This window comes from Mya arenaria, chromosome 17, assembly GCF_026914265.1.
Source record: "Mya arenaria isolate MELC-2E11 chromosome 17, ASM2691426v1".
NCBI classification, from domain to species: Eukaryota; Metazoa; Mollusca; class Bivalvia; order Myida; family Myidae; genus Mya; species Mya arenaria.
Genome location: NC_069138.1, coordinates 10,362,543 through 10,387,159, shown reverse-complemented (window position 1 = coordinate 10,387,159; position 24,617 = coordinate 10,362,543). Strand labels below are relative to the sequence as shown.

General features: G+C 35.9%; 2 protein-coding genes across 2 annotated transcripts; one reads left to right on the top strand and one right to left on the bottom strand.

The window, feature by feature from the left end:
- Positions 1-817: 817 nt before the first annotated feature.
- On the bottom strand, positions 818-17,614 carry LOC128224405 (conserved oligomeric Golgi complex subunit 8-like). The gene is made up of 14 exons (XM_052934234.1): positions 17,536-17,614; positions 14,880-14,951; positions 14,291-14,415; positions 13,176-13,279; positions 12,323-12,494; positions 11,865-12,026; positions 11,065-11,116; positions 10,581-10,744; positions 8,491-8,690; positions 7,825-7,906; positions 6,815-6,999; positions 4,633-4,801; positions 3,130-3,258; positions 818-1,525 (listed from the first exon to the last, which is right to left on the bottom strand). Exons 1-14 carry the CDS (start codon positions 17,597-17,599, stop codon positions 950-952), a joined length of 2,256 nt encoding a protein of 751 aa, XP_052790194.1. The 5' UTR covers positions 17,600-17,614; the 3' UTR covers positions 818-949.
- On the top strand, positions 17,606-24,222 carry LOC128224406 (selenocysteine-specific elongation factor-like). The gene is made up of 8 exons (XM_052934235.1): positions 17,606-17,913; positions 18,710-18,879; positions 19,174-19,263; positions 19,421-19,603; positions 20,794-20,877; positions 21,824-21,955; positions 22,876-23,491; positions 23,991-24,222. The coding sequence occupies exons 1-8, from the start codon at positions 17,637-17,639 to the stop codon at positions 24,164-24,166; spliced, it is 1,728 nt and encodes a 575-aa protein (XP_052790195.1). The 5' UTR covers positions 17,606-17,636; the 3' UTR covers positions 24,167-24,222.
- Positions 24,223-24,617: the final 395 nt, after the last annotated feature.

Below are 24,617 nucleotides of genomic sequence, written 5' to 3'. Positions count from 1 at the left end.
ATCACAGAATTTTATATTCAAGTTCCTAAATTGATGTTCTATGCATTTTTCTTAAACTGTAAGTAACAGTTTAAGCCACAAAACATTAATTTTCAAATGGAAATATGAAAATCTGCAATCTGATCTTTTGTCAGCAATCTTTTATCATAGGTTTGCAGAAATTTACCCCAAAATTTGCTCTTTCCAAGACAAAAAACAAAAAAGGTGTAAAAATGGTATATCTGTAAGAGTGTAGCTTTAATAGTTTCGTGTATAATTGAATTCAGAAATAATCAATTTCACCACATTTAGAGATCAGTATGAAATACTTAAATAAAAATGTCTAGAGTCTTTTTCCCAAAATGGGCAGAAAAAGAGTTTTTCCTTTATAGGGATTTGAATCAGAATTTGAAACTGGAAGTATCAACTTCCTTACCATCAAAAGTTTTTCAGTGAAATGTGTAAGTTTAAGCCTCTCGTACACCACATTTTCTTCCATTATTTTTTGAACTGTTGTGTTAATTTAAAAAATAAATCGACAATGTCTTGCCAACTTTCCCGCTTGTCTTGATATTTGCGAGGCTCAAAGTGTTTTGGCCAGTCCCTTGGATATTGAGCCAACAGGTATCGACTCTAGTAATAGGATCATCTTGTAAATCTAAACAGTATGGGATAATGAACCCTTTGTAAAAATCCCGCACCTACAATAATATGTAAACAACAATAGAATTTTAATGATCAACATTTTTAACATATTTTCCAACATTGGTTATCAAATTTACAAGGCTCCCATATTTTTTAAACAGCAAAAACAGAATTGCTGTGAAGCGTTATCATAGAAAGAATCTTTTTGAATCATTTTCAAAATATTATGGAAAACAAAGCGACAAGTGAATGTATTCTTGACTGATGAATTATTTATAAATTCGGAGTCCCAATTTGTCCAAGCACAAGGCTTAGTTTCCTGGTCTTAGTCTTTCTTAGCTCTTAGAACATCCTCGGCCATAGCAGATAAATCGCGGTCGATATCAATCTCGCCTATGTCCTCATCCACAGCAGCATTCATATCACCAGTGTCAAGCTTGTCAATATCCACTGTTTCTTCTTCATCTGTATCACTAGGAAGGCTAAAATTCACTGTTGGAATAGTCAGCCTATCTGATGTTTTTTTGTGATCATCAGTAACTGGATCATCTTTGTCCACCTCAACTTTGTTTTCATCATGTTCCTTCTCTTCCTTATTATTTTCCTCTTCTATGTCTGCAATGCCTTCAAGTTCAGTTTGTTTCTTCTCTGCCTCAGAAGTTATATCACTTAGCACTGCATTAGCAGCCATATCATTTAACTCAGCTTTGGTTTCAGGCTCTGGACTTTCTCTGACTCCAGAGTCTAAGATATCATCTTTAACAAGTGATTGAATATCGGGGCTGTCATCGGTTCTAAGTTCTTCACTGCCTATTACAGCAACGTCTTGTTTAATACCACTTTCTGGTTCATCTGTTCGCTCTTTCTCAGAACCAGGAACAATTGTATCTATAGCCTTTTCCTGGAAAAAAAAACAACAATAAAAGAGGTTAAACAGGGTTTTCCCTGAAACAGAAAATCTGAGTACCTTACTGAATTTTTAAACCATGGACTCTCTTTTTCAAATTACTGTTCGTCCTTCGAACCCAGAAAATATACCTCGCAGAGTGATAACCATATAATTAGACTACATATAAGACAACCTTACTTTGTCAAGCATTGGGCCAAAAAAATAAATATTTGTGTGACTAGGTTAACATCTTGTTCAACAAGAGCACCGCCTGCGGATGCTGAAGTCTGATTTTATCCATTTACGGTTTATTTATTTCATTTTGTACATTTGATACTTAACAGGTATTCCAAAGTTTTAAAGTGATAGCTTTGCATGTAAGTGACCCAAGCACAAAACTTTAAAATATGAGACTAGCTAAAAAATTACAAAGTCCAAAAATACTAAAATATCCCCAACCCACCCCCTACCCTTCCAAATGTGTGACTCAAAGCTCGATTGATATATTGAAGTGCATTATCCATTTATTGTCTGCGAAATTCATTTAAAATGGTGGAGAAAAATAAAAGAAAATTAAAATCAATCCAACAAAAATTGAAGAGGTTATGTCCAATTCTCAAAATCAACCAAAATCCATCAAAATTCATGTCCCCCCCCCCAAAAAAAAAAAGGTTAGACTCAGCATCTTTAGGGTACAATGTGAAGAAGGGTATAAGATGAACAAGCTCCCCAAGTAAAAGTAATAGCTTTGATAGTTTCCATGTAAGTGACCTAAACACAAAACTTAACCAATCGCTCCTATAATAGCATTTTCATAACAAAATTAATATTAAGCTTTCTGATCCAAGTCCTCAATCTAAAAAGTGAGCCAGGTCCTGGGGCTATGATTACGAACAGTATTAAGTCAAGAGTTCAGACTCAAGACTCAAAAATTTAAATCTTAATTTTGTTGTAACTTTCCTTCCTGAAAAGCATGATGATGAATAGTGCTGAATTATATTACTATTTGAATGTTTTACTGTTATTTGCAGTATGGTTTTGTAAAAGATGATATTTTGTTTCTTCAATAAAATGCTTTTCTGAGTCTGAGTCTAGACTTGGACTTGAGACTGTTCGTAATCATTGCAGGAATAGTCTCAAGTCCAAGTCTAGACTCAGACGAGCACTTTCATTAAATTACAACGAATCATCTATTTCATTTATTTTAAAAAAATGATTTTCAAGTCAGACTTGAGACCAGGGCTTCTAAAAGTTTGGAACCTCAATCGGTCCGGACCAGGCAGGAAAAAAGGGTCGTTTACATGAGAAAATTTTGGCGAATCTAACATCTTTTTGATGTAATAAAAACAGCTCAGTCAATTATCACAGACGTTATCGCCCTCAAGGATGTCCCCTGGTATTTAAAGATGTAGTAAAGACTTGCCATTTTTGACCAAAATTGAAAAAAAAACAATATTTGGACCCATATTTTTAAGCCATCTTCTGTAACTAAAGTTGGTTTGGCAAAGTCAAAATTGGTCCAGACCAGAAAATTGTCAGTGTTTAGAAGCTCTACTTGAGACTGTTTGTAACCATGGCCCCAGATTACTGATAATCTTATAAACCGGAGCACATACCGTAATATTTGCTACATTGCCTCCGGGCAGTTCCTCATCAACCTGCACAGCTGGTTCAGGCTCTATATCTGGCAGGATGTGCTTGATAGACTTCAAAGCTTCATTCAAATCAACTTGGCCAATACATCCCTGAAACATACACGTAAAGTACCAAATATAATAAATTATTTTATTATATACCCATCATAAATCCACACGCAATAAATATCGCAAAATACGGTAGTCTGTATTCCACTCCAGTGCAATACGGGCGTATTCCACTCTTGTGACCTCACTTCATTACAAGTATCGTTGCGCGATGTTAAAATGAGGTCATAAAACAAAATAGTGCGTTGTTAAAATGACATTTATTATAAAAACATGTGGCGTTCAAGTGATCTAACCAGTTTTGTATATAATAATTATATACCAGGGCTTCTAAGAGTTCAATTATCTGGTGGACGCCCTTCATATCTGATCCTACTGCATTTTTTATCGGGATGTCATATTTGACTCTGATAGATTTGTGCAGATTTAGATTTTCCGCGGCTAGCGCCTCATGAAATCTGAATCGGAAAAATCCACCCAGAGACGAATACAACCTCTTTGATCAAAACGCAGTAGTTATAACCCTATTTGATCATATGCAGGAGAAAAATCGGGTGAAATCTGACCTTTCAATTCAAAATATGAATTTCAAGATCTTTCTGAGACCAACCTGAATTGGACTATGACAAAGTTTTTAAACTTAATACAACCTCTAGTTATGCTGGCATTGGATTAAACATAATATTGTATGGAGAATAACCAAGTATCATCTACAGCAGAAATTCTCACCAAGGCTTATGAGGTTCGATTTGCCGTTCGGGCCAAATTGAATTTTGTTTTTGGTCACCAAGCAGGACAAGTTGGTTTTCCCCACAGCAAAAGACCACATAACATCATGCCGTTGACAGTAATTCATACAGTGCTGTAAAACCTTGTTTCACAAATAATAGGGGCATAACTTAACAATTATTAATGTCAGAGTTATTGGCCCTGCTATATATGTGGCATCATTTGTACCAAATTTTGTTTCACTGTTTTTGAGTTAAAGCTGCACTCTCACAGATTGGCTGTTTCCAAAAATTTATTATTTTTATTTTGGAATAGCAAATTTTTGCGTAAATGTCTGGAAGACAGTGAATCAAGACTGCCGACAAAAGATCAGATCACAGTTTTTCATATATGCATTCAAAATTTGATGTTCTATGGCTAAAAGGGGTACTAACGCTTTAAGAAAAATGAAGTAATCAGCAGATTTCCAAACAATTGAGATCTGTTCTATTGGGAGTTATTTTATATGTCTTAATTGAAGGCATTGGAAACCAAATCAGCTGATTCTGGTCAAAAACTTAAACAAAAGTCAAAATTGAGAGCGCAGCTTTAAGAGCATGATTTAAGTTTCTGCAATTCTGCCCACCTTGACACCAGGGTTACCACAATACCTTGACTCATTTTCTTCTTCATAAAACATTTTCTCACCATTTTATTCATCTCAGAGACGGTAACGCCAAGAACCTGTGCCAGCTGGGTGGGCGGATAGAGGGCTTGGAGACACTTGTTCATGTACGGCAGAAGGCTCGTTGAATACGCAGACACAAAACCTTCAAACTTTGCACGCTCTTTGGCATCAAATGTTGTCTCCTCAGCTCTGAAAGGGCAAATTTGGTGTTATTATTTATAAGTATCGAAAACATCAATATATATGCTGACACAGATTCTCAAACTTGGCATGCTCCTTGGCATCAATGTAGTCTCCTCAACTCTGAAAGTCAAACATGGAATGATGTGTATAAGTATTTTGAAACATTATAAATGCAGACACAGATTCTCAAACTTGTTATGCTCCTTGGCTTCTAATGTCGTGCCCTCAGCTTTTAAAGTCAAATATGGAATGATGTGTAAAAGAATTGGGAACATGGTTATGAATGCAGACACAGAATCTCAAACTTGGTACACTTCTTAGCATCTTATGTCATCTCGTCAGCTCTGAAAGATCGATTATAAGTTCCAAAGAGAATGAGACAATTGTGATCAAATTTAGCACAACCTGTCATAGCATCCCCCAGTTAAGAGTTTGACCCACATTAGTTTAACAAGGACAGAGTACTGCATAATAGGGACAGGGTTCAGAGAGAATTTGAACATAATAAATTTGACAGAACAGGCCTTTTCTATAGTTCCCATGGGTCTGACTATTCGACCTATTCCCCTGGCAAGATATATGATATTTTGCCCAATCTGGTGAAAAAAATCCCAATCAAAAGTAAAAAAAACAAGAGATGTTTGTCAAACATTATGCGCCCCCTGAGCGCCATGTTGTTAAGATTATATGGACAATTGAATGAAATATGCAAAGCACACTTCTTCAAAGGGGGGCATAAAAATTGAATTCAGAAATTGTTTTTTTTTTCCCCATTATATTCAGAGATCAGTATGCAATATTAATTGTCATGATTTATTGCAATAGATATTTATACTCACACGGATTGATATTTCAGCCATTTCAGGTCTTTTGAAAGGGAAATGAAACTATTTTTTTTTATAATTTCCTCATATGCTGGTGACATAAAAGCTTGTTCTTTTAACTGTAAAATTTCCCAAATATTTAAGTAAAGCGATTATTTTTTCTCAAAATGGCATATTGCACGACGCAAGTTTTCACAAAATGTCTCGGGTCTTTTCCCAAAAATGGGCAGAAAAAAACCTGCATAAAAATTATCAAGTCGGTAGTCCTGCCCACAGAGTTTGGGCAAAATATCAATGACAGCATTTCAGGAATTGACAGCATCAATAAATAAATATTATGTTCAGACCAAATTAAGTGTTTATCCCGTTCACCCTGGAAACTTACTATTTCACTTGTGGCCACATGAAAAATAACTCTCTCAATAAAATGAAATAGATATGTAGAGTCGCCTGTAGGAAGGGTTACAAAGTCAGCAATTTCAATTTCGAGAAAAATGGGTTTAAAGTATTGAAAATTTATTTTACTGACTTTACTTTTTCTTCCCTTAATCTATTGAATTTGAAGTTAAACAAATGTTAAAATCGCATCCATAAAATATCCATTATTTCCGACAACGATATAACTTCCACCGAAATATTCATCGCCCCTTTCTTTGCTTTCTTTAAATCGGCATAACGACGAAAGTACTTAAGATTTTGACCTCAAATTTTCGCCAAAGTGTTTCTAATGAAGTACTCTTAAATAACAAAAAATCTGCAAATGTCATTTTTGCACCTCTGTACCCCCTTTTTTACAAGCATCGTCACATAAATCCTACAAAACAACTGCAAATGTCATTTTTGCACCTCTGTACCCCTTTTTTACAAGCATCGTCACATAAATCCCACAAAACAACTGCAAATGTCATTTTTGCACCTCTGTACCCCTTTTTTACAAGCATCGTCACATAAATCCCACAAAACAACTGCAAATGTCATTTTTGCACCTCTGTACCCCTTTTTTACAAGCATCGTCACATAAATCCCACAAAACAACTGCAAATGTCATTTTTGCACCTCTGTACCCCTTTTTTACAAGCATCGTCACATAAATCCTACAAAACAACTGCAAATGTCATTTTTGCACCTTTTTACCTATTTTATACAGACGTCTTCACATATATCCCCCAAAACAAACAATTGTCATGTACACAACCTGTGGAATGCCAGTATAATCCTGTTGACCAGCTCATACGACCCCTGTAGAGCCTGCGTGACCTCCGTTACCAAGGCAATAGGGGCACACAATCTGAGGTCGTTGAGTGCAGCCAGTAGGTCATTGCAATATGCAGCAAGGGGATGGAACTCCAGCAGTACTGTTGGTGGGTACAAGTGACCTCCCTTGAAAATAGTAAATACTAATAAGAGAAAGCGTACAAAGCCAATTTGTTCAGAATACGACTGTTCAAGGGCCGTAACTCTAGCAGGTCATTTTAGTATGCTTTAAAAGTAACATACACAGCTATATAGCTTCATCCATCATCAGATATCCCAGTACGAATTACGCTCTGTTTTATTGAGTATCATGGGACATTTCGCTAAGAAAACCTTGTAATCATAAAAACTTAATGAGGCAGTTTTATTGGTCATATAATTTAAGCCAATTTCATTTTGTGTGTTTTTCAATATTTTGTAAAAAAACCTCTGTATGAGTATTAAAAGGTAACATGTATGAGATATAACTGGAAAAAACAGTCCGCCCCCCTGACATCAATAATATTCATGGGAAAAAGATTTTGTGAGTCAATTTCCTCACAGTGCATATGTAGTGTAATAGAATAAACTACCAGGGTTGTGGATGATCAACTTTATCTCAAAGACATGGAATGAATGTTACCTTCTTGTATAGAAAGTGGGGACATAAAAGCGTTTAGCTCAAGGACATCAGCATAACATCACATTGTTGTGTACTAAGAGACACTTCACTCGTTTTTTTTATCTCATTGATAATACAAATGCAGTCGAACCTCATTGGCTTGGAACTCCCAGGGACTGGCAAAAATATCTCGAGCCTCGGAAAATTTGAGCCAAGCGGGATTGCTTATCTTCAGTTAATAGAAATCAGTTCTTTACATCCAGTTTGAGCCATGAAGAATTCGAGCCGTGCAAGTTCGAGCCAACTGGGTTCCATTGAGCTGTGCAAATTTTGTACCGTAAGTTGCATACCTGAGAGGAAGGGTTATAAGGTAGACCACTGACTCCAGTTCCACTTGATACCAGACTGTATGACCTCATGCTGTCATCAAATCTGAAAATAGAAAAAAAATTGTATTAAATTATTTTAGTGATTAAAATGAGTTTAACATTGTAATGCATTAAAAAGTTCCTCCCTTTTTTATCAACCTTTATTGTGCCTGTTAAAAGGCACAAGGCTTTGGCATAACAGACCCTGACCGTCTCCGTGGCCTAGTGGTTAAGGCGTCCGCCTACAGAGCAGGGGGTCGTGGGTTCGATCCCTGGCCGCGTAATACCAAAAGACGTTAAAAGTTGGTACAAGTAGCTCTCTTGCCTGGTGCTCGCCATTTAAAGGGTAGTGCTTGGAAAAGTGAAGTACTCAGTACTGGTTTAACCCAGGAAAGTTGTACCCCATGTATCGGTGCTTTACAACGAGCACGTTATAGAAACAAGGGGTCTCTTTGAATAAGAGCTAGGGTATCGCACCCTCACTTCCTTGTATCCCACCACTGTCTCTTCAGCGTGCTGTCCCTTCAACAAAAACAAAGGACCCCGTTGGAAATAAGTGCTTGCACTTTCAAGGGTTGTCCTTGACCGCAAGGTCTAAAGAAATGCATACATACATAAACATGATTACGTAACAGGAAAACCACCCACCTCTTGTTTGCTTGTTGAAGAGCCAGCAAGAGTCCGTCTAGGGCTGCCCTCTGGAAGATTGGCGTTAACAGCGAGCGGAAATCAGCCCCGACACGAGAAAATGAGAGCCCAAAGTACATACACTGGCCCAGTATGGAGTCGAGTCTACCCCCTACACCACGGGTGAGGTCAGCCTCAAGTGTGGACAGAAACTGGGATACCTGTGTTAAATACCGGTAGATAGCGCAAATGCTTCATAACACAGTTGAATGTTTATAGAGCTAACGACAGTTCAGCATGAAATAACCGATTAAGTTAGGATCAACTTTATTGAAACAATTCCCTTAGAGCCAACGACAGTTCAGCATGAAATAACCAATTAAGTTAAGATCAACTTTACTGAAATAATTTCCTTAGAGCAAACGACAGTTCAGCATGAATTAACCGATTAAGTTAGGATCAACTATATTGATACAATTCCCTTAGAGCCAATGACAGTTCAGCATGAAATAACCAATTAAGTAAGGATCAAATTTATTGAAACAATTTCCTTAGAGCCAACGACAGTTCAGCATGAAATAAATAATTAAGTTAGGATCAACTTTATTGAAACAATTTCCTTAGAGCCAATGACAGTTCAGCATTAAATAACCGATTAAGTAAGGATCAAATTTATTGAAACAATTTCCTTAGAGCCAACGACAGTTCAGCATGAAATAAATAATTAAGTTAGGATCAACTTTATTGAAACAATTTCCTTAGAGCCAATGACAGTTCAGCATTAAATAACCGATTAAGTAAGGATCAAATTTATTGAAACAGAGCCAACGACAGCTCAACATGAAATAAATAATTAAGTTAGGATCAATTTTATGGAAACAATTTCCTTAGAGCCAATGACAGTTTAGCATTAAATAACTGATTAAGTTAAGATCAATTTTATTGAAACAATTTCCTTTGAGCCAGTTCAGCATGAAATTACCCAATAAGTTAAGATCAACTTTACTTTTCCTTTTTTGATCTTCCTGATTACATAAACATATTTCAGAGTTGCTGCTTTTATTATTGAAAAACAAAAAAAAAAACTTGCAAAGAAGAAATAATGTTACAAAAAAAGGTTAACTCAGCTCATAAATTGGTATTAAAAGATTTGGGGTATCATTTAAAAAATTCCATTTGGGCTGTCTATTTTTGGACAGAACAATATATTTATTTTTTCATTACAAGTCCACAGTTCCAAATAGTTTGTTTAGCTCTAATCAACCCTCATTTTGAGGGCTGGGTAGGAGTGTATTTTTTTTTCTTTCATTTTAACCCCTTATTTCTGTAATGAATAATTTTAAGAGCTATCACAGAGACAGCGCACCCAAGACTACTCCGCCACTTTCAAGTTTTAGGATTGCAACGTTAAGTGAAACATGCAAGGATCACTTTAAAAATAGATTACATGCAAAACCTATACTAGAATTTCTAAGTCAAATAATAAATGAAGATGAGTTTATCGATTTAGTATTGTTGCATAAAGTCTCAATGCAATACATCAAATAGTTGCTGAGATGTTAACCTATATGTGCTTACATTCTAAAGCTTAACCAGAATTTCTAAGCTGAATAATAAGGGACATAATTTGCATTTTGTTCACAAAAATGTCATCTAAATGAGTTAAAGTAGGTTGGATAGTTGGGAACACATATCTGAAGTTTCAATGCAATACATGATGTGTTTCCTGAGATAATGACTTGTGCCTTCATGCCAAACCTTAACCAAGGTGCAACACTGACGCCAACGCTAGGGTGAGTATTAAAGATCTCCATATTCTTCATTAAAGATCTCCATATTCTTTAAAAAGTTGATCAAAATCGCTACAATTAATTTGACTGTTGATAAGGCTCCCGGGTCACACATATTTTTGGTAACAGGTAACGCCAAACAAATAATTTATAAACTGTGGCCCAACTTTCTGAACTGTCGCGGGTATTTTTCTGAGTCGGTAAGGTAACGTCAACAAATGATTTATGAACTGTGGCCCAACCTTTTGAACTGCCGTGGGTATTTTTCTGAGTCGGTAAGGTAACGCAAACAAATATATAATTTATAAAATGTGGCCAAACCTTTTGAACTATCCAGGTATGGAAGAGCGCCCCTTCATTCAGAGAATCGTCTTTTGAAGTTGACAGTAAAGGGTCCTCATCAGAGAAGATAGCTCGGTATTGCGTTATGATGTCAAACAGGTTCACGCGACTGGCTTCTATTGTCTTGGTGATATGTGTGTATGCTAAAAAAAATCTGAATTATTGTGACTCTCGTATTAAAAATCAATACATACACATGTATAACAAACATAAATTTTGGGTAATAAACCTTTAACTTCTAACTAAATAATGCATTAATGGAAAAAAATTAATTACTGAAAACAAGTTGTGTGAGGTGGTTGTTTAGATATATAATTGATCTCTGTTTTAAAAGAAGCTTAAGTGGTTGAAATTTCCAACCTGGATTAAGTGGCCACCTGTCTTAAGCAGCCACTTTGACCTTTTCCCCAAGGTGGCCACTGAATACAGGTTTGACTGAATTACAACATACTGAGACACTCACCGTCTTCCTTTGGTATGGCCTCCAATAAGTGTTGAAACCAGGAGTCTCGGGCCTGAAAATATCATGTCCTACATGCTTATGGTTTTGTCTGTTGTTTTGCCAACATGCCAAAGTTAGGCGAATTTTTTTTGTGTGGATAGGGTTACATCAATTAATATTTTTATTTTTTTTAATTGATGAACTATAAAAAAAAGGTTGGGTTGGGGTAACTAATGCTTTAAGAAAAAATGAGATATGTTCGATCTTATATGAATAAATTGAAGGCATTAATGTCAGCTGATTCTGAGACAAAATTAAAAGGAAAGTCAAAACTGTGAGAGTGCAACTTTAAAGGGGCACACTATGGGTTTTTTTTTATTTAAATGCATTATCAAATATAACTTATTTGACTTTAATAATCAAAACAAAGAAATGCATATGATTTAAGGTACAGATACAAATTATTATTAGCGATATTCTGGCGCTTTATCAACGGGGAAATAGCCACAAAGCTATTTATAAAATAAATGTTTTTATAAATGCTTACATTTTTTATTCATCTTTTTAAATTACCTAAATCATACACTTTTTTTATTTAATCATTAAGTTAAATCAGTATAATATGATAATGCATTAAAATAAAAAAAAACAACTTTTTTTGAATCAACCTATATTGTGTGTCTCGTTTTCTTCAGCTCGTTTTTTTTTTATCAATTTCAGTAAACTTGTTTAATAAATTAGGTCCTAAATGACAACTCATGTGAGTTTAACAAAAAAACACACAAAAAAACTAACACAACTTTCAGCAAGATTGAAAGTACCTGAAGAAACTTGATTCGCAATTCCACCTCGGTGAAAACGTCCATCCGTCTTAGATATCCAATCACACGCAGGCATGCGGGGAGCTGTACGTTGGAGCGCAACTGTTGTAACAGCTGGTTCAACATCAGCTGACTTGAAAGGCGAACCTCGTTCACAATCGACTGAAAATATTAAAATCAGAATCGGTGATGTTCTAGGCTTAACCATAGGTGTTGTTAAATACTTATAAATCATGAAATAAAAGATGTGTTAAGGTATGCCATATTCATAACATAATTTTTGTATATTCAATTAATAGCAGAAACTTACATTTAGTAAGTCAGTGTGTGTATACCACGTGATAAACTTTAACAATACCTTGATTCTTTTTCTTAAAAAAAAACAACAACAGACAAGCTGAAAATACTTTTACTTGTATAAGACACATCTACAGCAGTAATGAGACTGCTTCACTTACAGCAATGATGGGAATGTTGGCATGTTTCTTCTCAAGGCGTTTCACGTGCGCAGCAAGTTCCAAAGCCTCGTCATAGTAACCGTTCCGGACACATGTGTCCATCAATTGGGGAAGTTCTAAGATTTCCAGGAGCTGGGTGTGGCGCTGGAGAGTAAGACTGTTCATACGGCGACTGCAAAATTGAAGTTATACACAAAATGCAGTAAATTAAGAAGTAAGACAATAAAAATGGTCCAAATGGTTCCCTCATCTGGGGCTTTGCTTTCAAGGTTTGTGCTGGAAAACGATGAGTATTCAGTACTTTTAAATCCCAGGAAAGTTGTCTCCTGTTTATCATTTCTTTTATTAGTTTTGGGAATTGTTTTCATTTTGACTATCGATAATCGGTTCCACTCAAGTTACCGATAATCGATAGTACCGTACAATAGTTTTTTGTAATGCACCAGTCAATTGTAACCCCCCCCCCCCCCCGCCCCCAGGTCAGGGGGTATACCAGGGATAGCCTGGGAAATGGGCCGTGTTTTTACCTTTCAGGTGGCCACACAGTGCCGGGTGAATGCGGTGGTTTTGTCTTCGCTTTGAATAGCGGGGAATGGGCCTTTCCTAGGGTCCCTGGGGTGCGGGGGCATTTGGCAGGTATTTTACCATCTGTTCGTTCAGGGATTTTAGCCGGGATTGGCTGGACCGAAAGTCAAAGTCCCAACTATTCCCCTGACCTGGGGGGGCCGTGGTTACAATTGACTGTCATGTCATGGCAGTGCTCTGCAATCTCCCACATTACAATCAATATTTGAATTTTAGATAATAATTGATAATCACTTCTAAGCGACAAACTACAATGTACGTCACATACCTTGCTGTGATTTCCTGGGCTTGTTGTAACACATCGCTACAACGGTCCGCAAACACTGGAAGCTTCTCCAATAAATCTCCCACATGACGCTCAATTATCTGGAACTGAAAAGCAAAGCATCAAAGTGTTAAGGTCACAGACTACTAAATGAATTCCCTATAAATATACTCTATAGACAATTGATCAGTCTGCACGCGAGATAAAATTGATTTATAGTGCTTCACGACCCCAAACAGCATAAATGGAGAGAAAGATCCACATACATGTGTACTTAAGTTAAAAATATGTTAGAAAAAAAGCTATGTTTCTTATAAGAAAAAAAAATTAGTTGAATGTAACCACTATGTATTCGATCATGTGACCAAATCCGGTGAATGTGTACAAACAATGCGGTGAAAATGTTAACAAAAATTTCAATGAGGTAATTGCTCCAATTTGTCCAAAATTGGTGAGATGATTTTAATTTTAGTGAGATAATTTTTAATAAGAAATTCATAATGTTTTCTGACCTGAAATTTTGTGAGGTTTTCATATCATAGAAGCCTGTTCAATGCAGATTGAAACTAAAGAGCAAGCGAGCACGAGAATATTTTGCATAAATGTATTTTCAATGGGATAAAGACAATTCTTAAGCGAGAAATCGTGGAAATCACTTGCTATAATTGTTCCTGCAGATGCTGCTCTTACAATTATCTAACATCAGTGGTCGAAATTAGCACAAGCCCACAAGCCCTGCACTGGTAAAATGTCTTCCGGGCTTGCTCAAATTCTAAATTTTATATAGCAGGGCTTGTTCAATAATTGTATGCCAAGCAATAGCATAAGAATTCGGGCTTGTTTGTCCAAAAGTCTAATTTCGTAACTGTAACATGTACCAAAAATTATATTACATTGCAAGAGACAAATACCAGCAGATAAAGTTTTATATCAAAGAGAATTTTAACCCCTATATGGATTTTATTTTTTTCAAAGATGTGTATTGGACTTTTTGAAGTGTTATTATCATATCCACTTTGTTGAGCAATTAATCATGAGGCCTTATGCTTCTTAGGGAAAAGAATTGCACAAAATATTCTTCAAATAGATTAACTGTTTACTGGTATATTTGTGCTTACATCCTGGAATATCTCCCTCGAACACTCGGCAGTCTGTATGAAGGTCGTGTAGTTCTGGAAGGCCAGGTTCTGTGTCTCTTCTAAGATCTCAGTCTTTTCCTCAGATAGACGCTCAGGCTCCTGGGCTAAAATAGGATGTCAAAACAGTGAATTAGCATTTTGTTATTTTTCACTGTTATAAAATTTTAGCTTGCTCTCTATTCCAACTCAAACGTCAGTGCCCACAGGGCTGGGACACAAATTCAACAAAGTCATTTCTGAAATGATGTAACGTTCCCATTCGAATGGCACACTTTTCTAAAAAAACTACAATTAATAGTAATTTTATATCCTTTTTAGGCATTTTTATAATTAAAGAAAAAAATGATGGTTTCAGCGTAAGATCAAAATATATCTCGACATGTGAACATGAAGTCAATATTTGACTTATGGCTACGCCATATATATGGCTATGCAAAATAACTTTTTGTGCTCACATGAAGGAATATATTGCGATCTTCCACTGAAACAAACAATTTTCCTATATAACTATTTGTTTCAGAATTTTATGATATGTTCGATGATAAGATAGCCTCAATATTATACTCACCCAATTTTTCAACCCCATAGGAGCTGAGTTCTGACAAGTACTGCACAAAGTTGGGATCAGACTGCCAGTTCTCTGTAAAAGTAAACAGTTATTTGCTGGATGGCTATACCAAAAAGAAATGGAATGCGTTCACCATAGACCTACGGCATTAACAACATGTTGACTGGTTAACCTTGGGAGATTACAACAGAGTGCCTTTACAGGGCTTTTTCTGCCCAATTTGGGAAAAAGACCCTAGACATTTTGGGAAATTTTGTGTCGTGAAAATGCTGAAGTTGGGAAATTTTACAGTTAAAAGTAAAAGCTGTCTAGTCTCCAGCGAATTAAGAAATGATTTAATATTAGTTTATTTCCCTTTAAAAGACCCAAAATGGCTGAAATATCACTCCTTGGGTGTAAACCTCTATTGCAATAAATTGATCATGACAGATAATATTTCATACAGATATCTAAATGGGATGAAAATCAATGATTTCTGAATTCAATTATCAAAAAAACTTTACATCACATAATTGATTGGTATGATTAAAATGAACCAGTACATGTACTTTCTAAAAAAAAAAAAAAAAAAAAAAAAATTTTTTTTTTATTGGGATTTTTTTTCTGAAGATTGGGAAAAATATCTTATATTTTGCTTTGGGAATGGGTCTGATAGTCGCAGTGTACGAAATTCAGCTTTGAATCCACTAGCCCATTCGGGCTACCAGATAGGAAATTTTACTAGCCCGAAACCAATTTCACTAGCCCAAACTTAAACACTTAAAAATTTCAGTCGTTCGGAATAAGTTTTGGAAGTTTAATTACGATTCCGCAACGAGTCCGATCATCTAATCTAGCATGCTCATACAGTTTCAATAAATGCTCCCCAATCTGAACAATGTGTCAATAATAAATTATAGTCATACTTATATTAGTGTAGTCATCAAAAGTTCAGTAACTAATAAAGTTTTCAAAAAGGTATTACGAGAAAAAAGAGAAAAATATTTTCTGAACATATCATTTATTTAATGGAAAGAGTTATGCATGTACTGAAAGTTCTGTTATCCAATGCATCCTTGTCAAATCCGATATGCACCAGCGATTGTGCAATGACATTTTTCTCTTTTCAACTTTCAGTTTCACTTTCAAGTTTCAGAAGTAACAACAAAAATATATGGATGTTCATATTGCCAATATTCCTATAATTGTTCTTTAAAAATTAATGGCAAAGCTATTCAAAGATATAAAATACAACAGGTAGAACCCTACTGTACTGTACACAAACAACGAGTTAACTATATCCGACAGTTCTCCTTTCACTTTGATTAAATTTGTCAGGAAGTAAGCGGGCACCTGTTTCCTCTGCATTTCAGACAACTTTTGTAGAATGATTATGTTCTGTTCGCATTAAAAACTTAAATATCTTTCTTTTTATTTTAGCTAATAAATAAAATATATTTAAATGAAATAAACAAAATATCAATGTTGATATTGCTATTTTAGCATTGTTGATTTTCATAGCCATCGTTGTTGTCAAAAACTGCCGACTTTATCTGTTAATTTACATAATGGGCGGAGTTTAAATGACGTCATAGAGTTTGACTGCTGCTATTAGACGCAGTTACTGGTTAGAAACTGATCGATAATTACTCGTCACTTTGGGCGTTAATCAATTTTGACATGTGCTTATATTCATTGATTAAATAAACAAACATTGAGCACATGGCTTGAGCCCTGAATAGCAGAGCAATTAGCTTTTTTATCATCGTAAATTTCGGCGAATCCGACTACGCCGTTGTCACTCCAGTCGCCTTGAAGGATGCATTCTTGAATAATAAGGCTTTGCGTATAAAAAACACGATGCGTAACACGTTTAATTGGCAGGTTTTTTTTTAAATCACAAGGAAAAAACGGTAGCCCGGTCGGGCTAGTTTATGTGGAAAATCGGTAGCCCCAGCTGAAATTTGGTAGCCTCGGGCTATCGGGCTACCGCAAATTTCGAACACTGTAGTCGATGGGTACTATAGAAAAAGCCCGGCCTTGGGAGTTTACAACAGAGTGCCTTTACAGTGCGTTTGTCCTGACCATTCCCAATGATAAAACACATACTTTTTTTATGTTTATGTAGGTTTTATTTTTATTTTAATCAATAATGCATCAACTTTTATATTCAAACCAAAAAATACTATATAATTTGTGTACAGTTAATTTTCTTATCTTTTATAGCTGGTTACAAATCACCAAGTTAAAATAGTTAGTTTTCCTCTCATTATTATTTCGAAACCAGGGAGTATTTTTGCCTTTTCGGTAATTAACAAGGGGTGTAGGAGTGTGGCTGTAGGGCTGTGGCCAGAGATGTTGCCAAAGGGCTGTGGCAGTTGGGGTGTGGCCGTAGGGGCGTGGCCATAGGGGCATAGGGGTGAGGCAGTGGGGATTTGGCCATAGGTGTATGGCCATTGGTGTGTGGCATAACCACGCACCCTGACCCTGTGGACTCAGGTTTTGATGGCATAGAAGAAGAAAGCAGCACACAGAAACATGAGCGTCTTAACAACCCCGATTATTTGAGAAGTAAATTTACTTCTAGTTTAACGTTAATTAGCAATATAAAGCAAAAACAATGCATGTCAACAGTTTGTGGTATTTATTAAAACCAATGGGAACGTTTTAAACTCACCTGGGAATGCATCTTTAAATATTGCTGTCAAAATACTTTCTTCTTCCACGTCTGCGAAATCCATCTTTCAGGCGCTTGACATTTGTCACGTGACATTCAAAATGGCGGCGCCCATGTTTAATTTCAACGTTGGAGTATTAGGACACGTTGACAGCGGTAAAACGAGCTTGTCAAAAGCTCTTAGCACGACTGCAAGTACTGCTTGCTTTGATAAGAACCCACAAAGCAAAGAAAGAGGCATCACTCTTGATTTGGGGTTTTCTTCCTTTCAATTAGATCTCCCCACCCACCTGTCAAAAGATGGTGACAGTGGTAAAATTCAGTACACGCTTGTAGACTGTCCAGGACATGCATCTCTCATCAAGACAATCATTGGAGGTAATTAAGTATTTCTACTTATCTATTATCACTATAGTCTCATGCTCAGACAAGTGTTGTAGCCCTATTGAATGGAACCCAGTGGCCCGGATTCCCTGTTGCAAGTTGTAAGGTGCTGACTGGGCGACTGTTTTACCCTCTGAGCTACTAGACATCTAACACACCATCTCAATACCTAGGTAATGGACATATATACTGTATAGGACATACTCCCCTGCCAAGTTGAAATTAGTCCATGATTTAACAGGATAGAGAACAAGGTCTCGACAAAACCACTGGATAGGTATTGAGTACATATACAATCATGGCCCCACAACGGGCACCATTTGTCACAGCTTGACATATATGTGCAGCCAAAAGGGCTTGACCCAGGACCCCTTGCTGACAGGGAGAGTGCTTTACCTACTGAGCTATCAGACTGCTTACACACCTCCTTAACACATGCGTAGGCAACAGTACTGGCAATCTGGAAACTTGTCTTCGATTTATGAGACACCAGTGCTAAGAGTTAAAAAAGAAATTTAACACTGAGAAAGCCTTAAACTTTTACACAGTGCTATACATGTACCTATCCATAATGTTTGTGCACCAAATTTCACAGGCTATAAAAGGTATCCTATTTCCAGTATTTTATTTTAAATTTTCTATTGTCCACAACAACATGATTGTTAAATTTGACACCATACTGCTCAGTCTCCATTTTGATGTATAAGAATTATCAATATAATTGAACACCTGGAACGATCTTCACAATACCTGTTCTGCAGAATAAAACTTTATTAACCTTCGTTTTCAGGTGCCCAGATCATTGACCTGATGCTTCTTGTTGTTGATGTTATCAAAGGAGTTCAAACACAGACAGCTGAGTGCCTTGTTATAGGGGAAATAACATGTGAGAAAATGATTGTTGTACTCAACAAAGTGGACCTCGTTCCTCCAGAGAAGAAAGAAGCTACCCTTGACAAGGTTTGTTAAATTTATATATCTATCTATGGCACTGAAATACATGTTGCTTGCCAGTTGTTTTAAAGTCGTATGAACTGCCAAGTATCTCTCAATGAAATCCACTGACGGAATATTCTAAAATGTGATTTGTATTGCAAAATACATGTATTAGTCAATCATAGAGAAATGCTTGAGAAATTCATACAGCTGTTTTCACACCAATGCTATGTAGAGAGAAAGTTATCCATATAACTCATGATAACAGATCATTTAAATCCAGAGTTAAATAAAATATAATCAAAATTCTCTTTTAAGATGCGAAAAAGGCTGTTGAAGACTTTGGAAGGCACAAGGTTTGCTGGAAGTCCTATTGTTGCAGTTGCTGCCAAGCCTGGAGGGCCAGAAGTATTTCACTGTTGTTCATTGTATCAAAAATGATATAAGAATTAAAAGCCAAAACTGTCTTTGCATAGCTTGAAGTTTAGACATGTTTCAACATAAACATATTTAGGCAAGCAGTAGTTTTAGGTGGAGGGTAGTTACTCCTACATAAATGTTTCAGGCAGATGGTACCGAGACCCTAGGTCTGCAGGATCTGGTTGAGACGCTAAAGCAAAACACATACACACCCAAGAGAGATGCCCAGGGCCCATTCATATTCTCCGTGGATCACTGCTTCTCTATACGAGGACAGGGCACAATCATGACAGGAACAGCCCTAAACGGGGGTGTTGCCATTAATGATGTAAGTTATTAATGTCATTTGTATAGTCACTAGACTATTGAATAGTTTTATTATATACTTATGGACTTTTTCAGTTGCATTGTTTTGTACTGTTGTTTTTTTACTTACATATTCAGGGGTCAACACTAACTATATTTCCCAGGGATCCCGAAGGGACACCACCAGTTGAATTCATTAAATCAGTGTCACATGGACAATTGTCAATTTTCTATGTGTTTCTTGTCTTTTATATGCCCAACATGAACCAAGTTTCTGCCACATGTGTACCCTAGTTTCTGCCCTACATGAACCAAGTTTCTGCCACACATGTACCCTAGTTTCTGCCCTACATGAACCAAGTTTCTGCCACACATGTACCCTAGTTTCTGCCCTACATGAACCAAGTTTATGCCACACATGTACCCTAGTTTCTGCCCTACATGAACCAAGTTTATGCCACACATGTACCCTAGTTTCTGCCCTACATGATTGCATATGGTTTCTGTCCAATGATGATTTGGCCAAAGATTGACAAAACTGCTTATCTAATGGTTGTTATGGCCCTTTAATTAGATTCAGTTAATTGAATGAGGTAATATGGCAAACTTCAAACATACGGCTGATTGATCAGAACTTTGTTAACGTTAACAACGTTGTAAACGTCATCATTGTTAACGTTATCATTGTTAACTCTCAAATCATTACTTCTCTGATCAGATCTGTGATCTGCAGCAATTTTTACAAGATTTGAGACAACTGTTTCAGCTGTACAGTACTTCTTTATTTTTAATTATTTAAGTACACCATCAAATATTTCTTGTTTAAAAGTTAACAACGATGTTGTTAATCATGTTGTTAACTTTAGCAAGGTTCTGAGCAATGGGTCCATCACCATTGCCTTTCTTATTATATTTTGAATGGTGCATTATTTACATATATATTTTCATGTTATTTGAAGGGAAAGAACAAAGTCTGCATTTAACGCCATTGTAATAGCTCTTAAAATTGAATTGAATAATTATTATATTTAAATTCAGTCCAAAATACCCACATTGCAACTCAAACTTTCCTTTTGGCCTTTAAAGTTTTTTATTGCTGCATTATTCTGTTCGTTTTTAACTATGTGTTTTAAAATAATGTTTTCAAGATATGATTTTTGCAAGATATGATTTTTACCATATTTTGCATAAAATATTTATTTTGTGTTTCAGATGATAGAAATCCCGTCCATGAAAGTTACAAAGAAAGTGAAATCCATTCAGATGTTCAGAAAACCAGTAGATAAAATAGTTCAGGTGAGAATTGAATCATGCTTTCTCGTTGTTTATAGAAATTAATCAGTGAAAATTGAATTTCAAAAATATTTTGCAGTTTCAAAATTTTGGCCAAGTTTGTTTTTCATATTAAACACAGCTGACACAAAATATTGATGTTGCCATTCTGAAATAGCATTATTTTTTTTTCAAAAAAATATGGCACACCACAATTTTATTGTGATTTAGTGTCATTTTAAACAATTACATTTATGACACACCAAATGATGTCTTTGCTTTTCTTCTGGCCGATAAAAAAATCGAGTGAACACGCACAAATATAATACTTATTATTTTGCAGTTTTTGAAAAATAGCTGCAGTAAATGCAGAGAATTAAACATCAATCTGCAGTTGCCTTACCAGTTTTTGTTGACATTTCTTCACCAAACTTCATATATAAGAAGACAGTGTGTATACCATGTGATAAATTACGTCATAAATGAAACGTCTGAAGGCAATATTTTGCTTCGAATGAAGCCTTAAAACAATGATAACTTTTCTTTTTCGTCACCATTTTAAATGGAACAAAGGCCTATTCCCTGCCTTCGTTTAATTACCAGATTTTGATATTAAGTAAGGTGATTAAGTTTCTCAAATACTTTTATAAACCTGTTTCTAAAATAATGTTTTGTCAGTGCTCCGTCAGGCAGCGGTTTTGTAAAAAGGTTTGTCTAAGTGTTTTAAGAAACTCCACTCTCAATCAAACTCTGGTAAAAGACCGAAGGCAGAGCTCTGTAAGCATTGTAGACTGCGCTATGTTTCATTTAAAATGGTGAAGAAATAGTAAAATAGTAAAGTTAACTTTGTTAAAAGCAAAATATTGCCTTTCGACGAAGCATTTATGACACAATTTATCACATGGTATACACTAACTGCTTACAAATGAAATTAATTGTACTGATGTATGCATGTGTTGTTGTCTTTTAGGGTGACCGTGCAGGACTGTGTGTAACCCAGTTTGACCCCAGCCAGCTGGAACGGGGCTCCATATGTACTCCTGGGGCACTACCCTCAATTCAAGCAGCTATTATCTCCATGGTGAAAATACCCTATTACAAGGTACGCCATTTCTTTTGTAGCCTGGGAAGGTATTCATAAGGCCGAAAAAAAAAAGGTTTGGTTAATTTACTGCAAAATATTAATGCCATTTTTGAAAGCGTAAGTGTACTCTTAAACAGTCCAATTATACCCTTATATTCTTCGATTACAAAATATTCTGCAAAGTTTTGGCAGTCAGTATAGTTTGTGTGACATAATTGTCTCATTTTTAAAACCTACAAAACTTAGTATGATTAGGCCAAAAAATGGAATGGTTTGGTTAGGGTTACATCCTTCTGAATAATGGGTAGGATAGGTTTTTGTTTTTATTTATTAGGCTTTATATAAGAACGTTATTGTCATCATTGGAAAATGGTGTTAAAATAATCTTCATTATAAAGCTTAAGGTTTAAAACTTCATTTTAAAACACACACCTAAAAATAAAAACTTTTTTCAATTAAATAATATATATTATATAATATAATAATAACTGTCTTTAAAAACTGTAGGGTTGACGCCTATTTCATTGGTATGGTCAGGTTACCTAAGCCAAATGTTTGTTTTTAGGCTAAAAACATTTTGAGTCATTTCCTAACTAAAAGTAGATTGCCTAAAATGTTCGTAGTGGTAAAAGATGTAAATACATTATTAGAGGATGTGTTCTAGTGGTATAGGTGTCAGCCCCTCACCCAAGGGGTTGTAGGTTTAATCTCCACCAGGGGTACTTTTTCATTGCCGCTCAAAATGGACAAAAGTACCTGTTACAAGTTTCCTCATGTATATAAATGAAAATGTATTGAACAAATATTACTCTTTTGTTTATGTGAAGTAAAAACATATTCACATAAGACCAACTCTTTTTAAGTAAGTCAGTAATTATTCAATAATTTCATAAATAAATGCTGCTACACTAATATGGCTTTATTTTCGGCTTATCTAGGGCAGTATTTCTTCAAAGGCAAAGTTTCATATGACGACAGGTCACGACACAGTTATGGGGCGGTTAACAGTCTTCGGTTTCTATGGCAACAGTGTGGAAGCTGTGGGTGTTAGCGGTTTAAAACTTGACGCAACAACAAAATTTGACATGAGCAAAGAGTATGTTTACCAAGATGAACTAGTTGCAAAAAATTTGAGGTCACAAGCCGGAGATAGTGGGGCAGCCAATGAAATTCCAGATAAACAGTTTGCCCTTGTTCAGTTCGAAAAACCAGTGATTTGTCAAAATGATGCTTTGATTATTGGATCGAAACTCGACACAGACATCCATGCGAATGTTTGCCGAATTGCGTTCCATGGGGAATTGCTAGTCGGAATGACCGATCCCAAGTATGCTGAGACTGTATTGCCACAAGTGAAGGTATACAAGACGAAAATGAAGGACGGATTAGTGGAGAGAGTGATGGATGAGTACACGGTGATTGGAAAGAATATGTTCAAGAAAGAAACCAACTTGGCCACGTTTACTGGTCTGAAGGTTCAGCTTTCTACCGGACATGATGGCGTTATAGAAGGAGGGTTTGGCCAAAGTGGGAAAATCAAGATCAGAATACCTGGTAATAAATTTTGAATTTTCAATGTTTCATGTTACCCTTATGTGCAGCCATATTTTATTTGGAATGTCTTTTCATCAATGCTAGTAGTATCAACTGAGTTTAACTAACAATTTATAAGATATAGTATCAATTAATATAGTATGAGAAAATGATTATACATGTAATTCAGTCATTTTATGGACAGTTGTATCCTAGGATAAATTGTTTTATTGCATTTCACATTATTTGCAGTTGATATCTAAAATTACTTCTTTTAATCTCCAAATCCAGCAATTGTGTCAAATTGATAAAATTTATGTTCTGCACAGCTTGAAACAATGTGTTCCTTTTCTCCCTTATTCCCTGTCCTTTTTCTGTATCCCCATGCTTTTTTATACCCTGGCTAAGTACATGTTAGTATCTGTATGAAATAACTGGCTTACAGGTACTTACATGTTACTGTTGATTAACAAGGACATACATGTAATCATGTTACATTTTTATGTTATACATTTTACAGCTGGGCTTCCTCAAGATCTTGTCAAGAAGTATTCAGGTGGGAAAAAGAGATCAAAGGGAAAAACTGATGAATCATCCAATCAGGAGGAAGATGCCAGTGATAAGGAACCAATCAAAATCTTCCTTACATTTAAAAGATTTATATTTGACCCAGAGAAAAAAATGAAGCAGACGTGATGAAACATTTATTTAGAAATGTTTGTGATAAAAGATATATTAAAGTTGGTAATTTTTGTGTCACCTTATAGGTATTGCTTTTGGTGGCATGGTTTCAGCGGCGGCTTAAGTATTTATCACTCAATCAAGATGAAACTTGACGTTAGAGGGAAGGTTACTAAGGGGGCGTAACCTATTAATTTGCGCCCCTCCCTCAGGCTTGTATCCGGTTCAAAGTGTGGGTATGGGGGTTTGGGGTATATGTCCCCCAAGAAAATTTGAACAATATCCAGTCCAAAGTGGTGCATTTTGGATACATTTTATGACTTTTTTCTCCTATGTTGAAATTAAAAAAGGAAACTTGAAATATTTCAGGGGGATGGGGTGGGGGGGGGGGGCGACTCAGTTCATTCCTCGTGCAGTTTTACATGTACTTACTTCCAGTGTGCTTTACACACGAATTCTTTTCGTA

Bases quoted from the DNA above. Each gene is read 5' to 3' on its own strand.
- LOC128224406 (XM_052934235.1), top strand. From the start codon at position 17,637: ATGGCGGCGCCCATGTTTAATTTCAACGTTGGAGTATTAGGACACGTT. The intron at 17,914-18,709 runs GTAATTAAGTAT...CTTCGTTTTCAG, and splicing joins CATCAAGACAATCATTGGAG to GTGCCCAGATCATTGACCTG. The intron at 19,264-19,420 runs GTATTTCACTGT...TAAATGTTTCAG, and splicing joins CCAAGCCTGGAGGGCCAGAA to GCAGATGGTACCGAGACCCT.
- LOC128224405 (XM_052934234.1), bottom strand. From the start codon at position 17,599: ATGGATTTCGCAGACGTGGAAGAAGAAAGTATTTTGACAGCAATATTT. The intron at 12,027-12,322 runs GTAAGTGAAGCA...TAATATTTTCAG, and splicing joins CCAACATTCCCATCATTGCT to TCGATTGTGAACGAGGTTCG. The intron at 3,259-4,632 runs GTGAGAAAATGT...TGTATGTTTCAG, and splicing joins TCTCTGAGATGAATAAAATG to GGATGTATTGGCCAAGTTGA.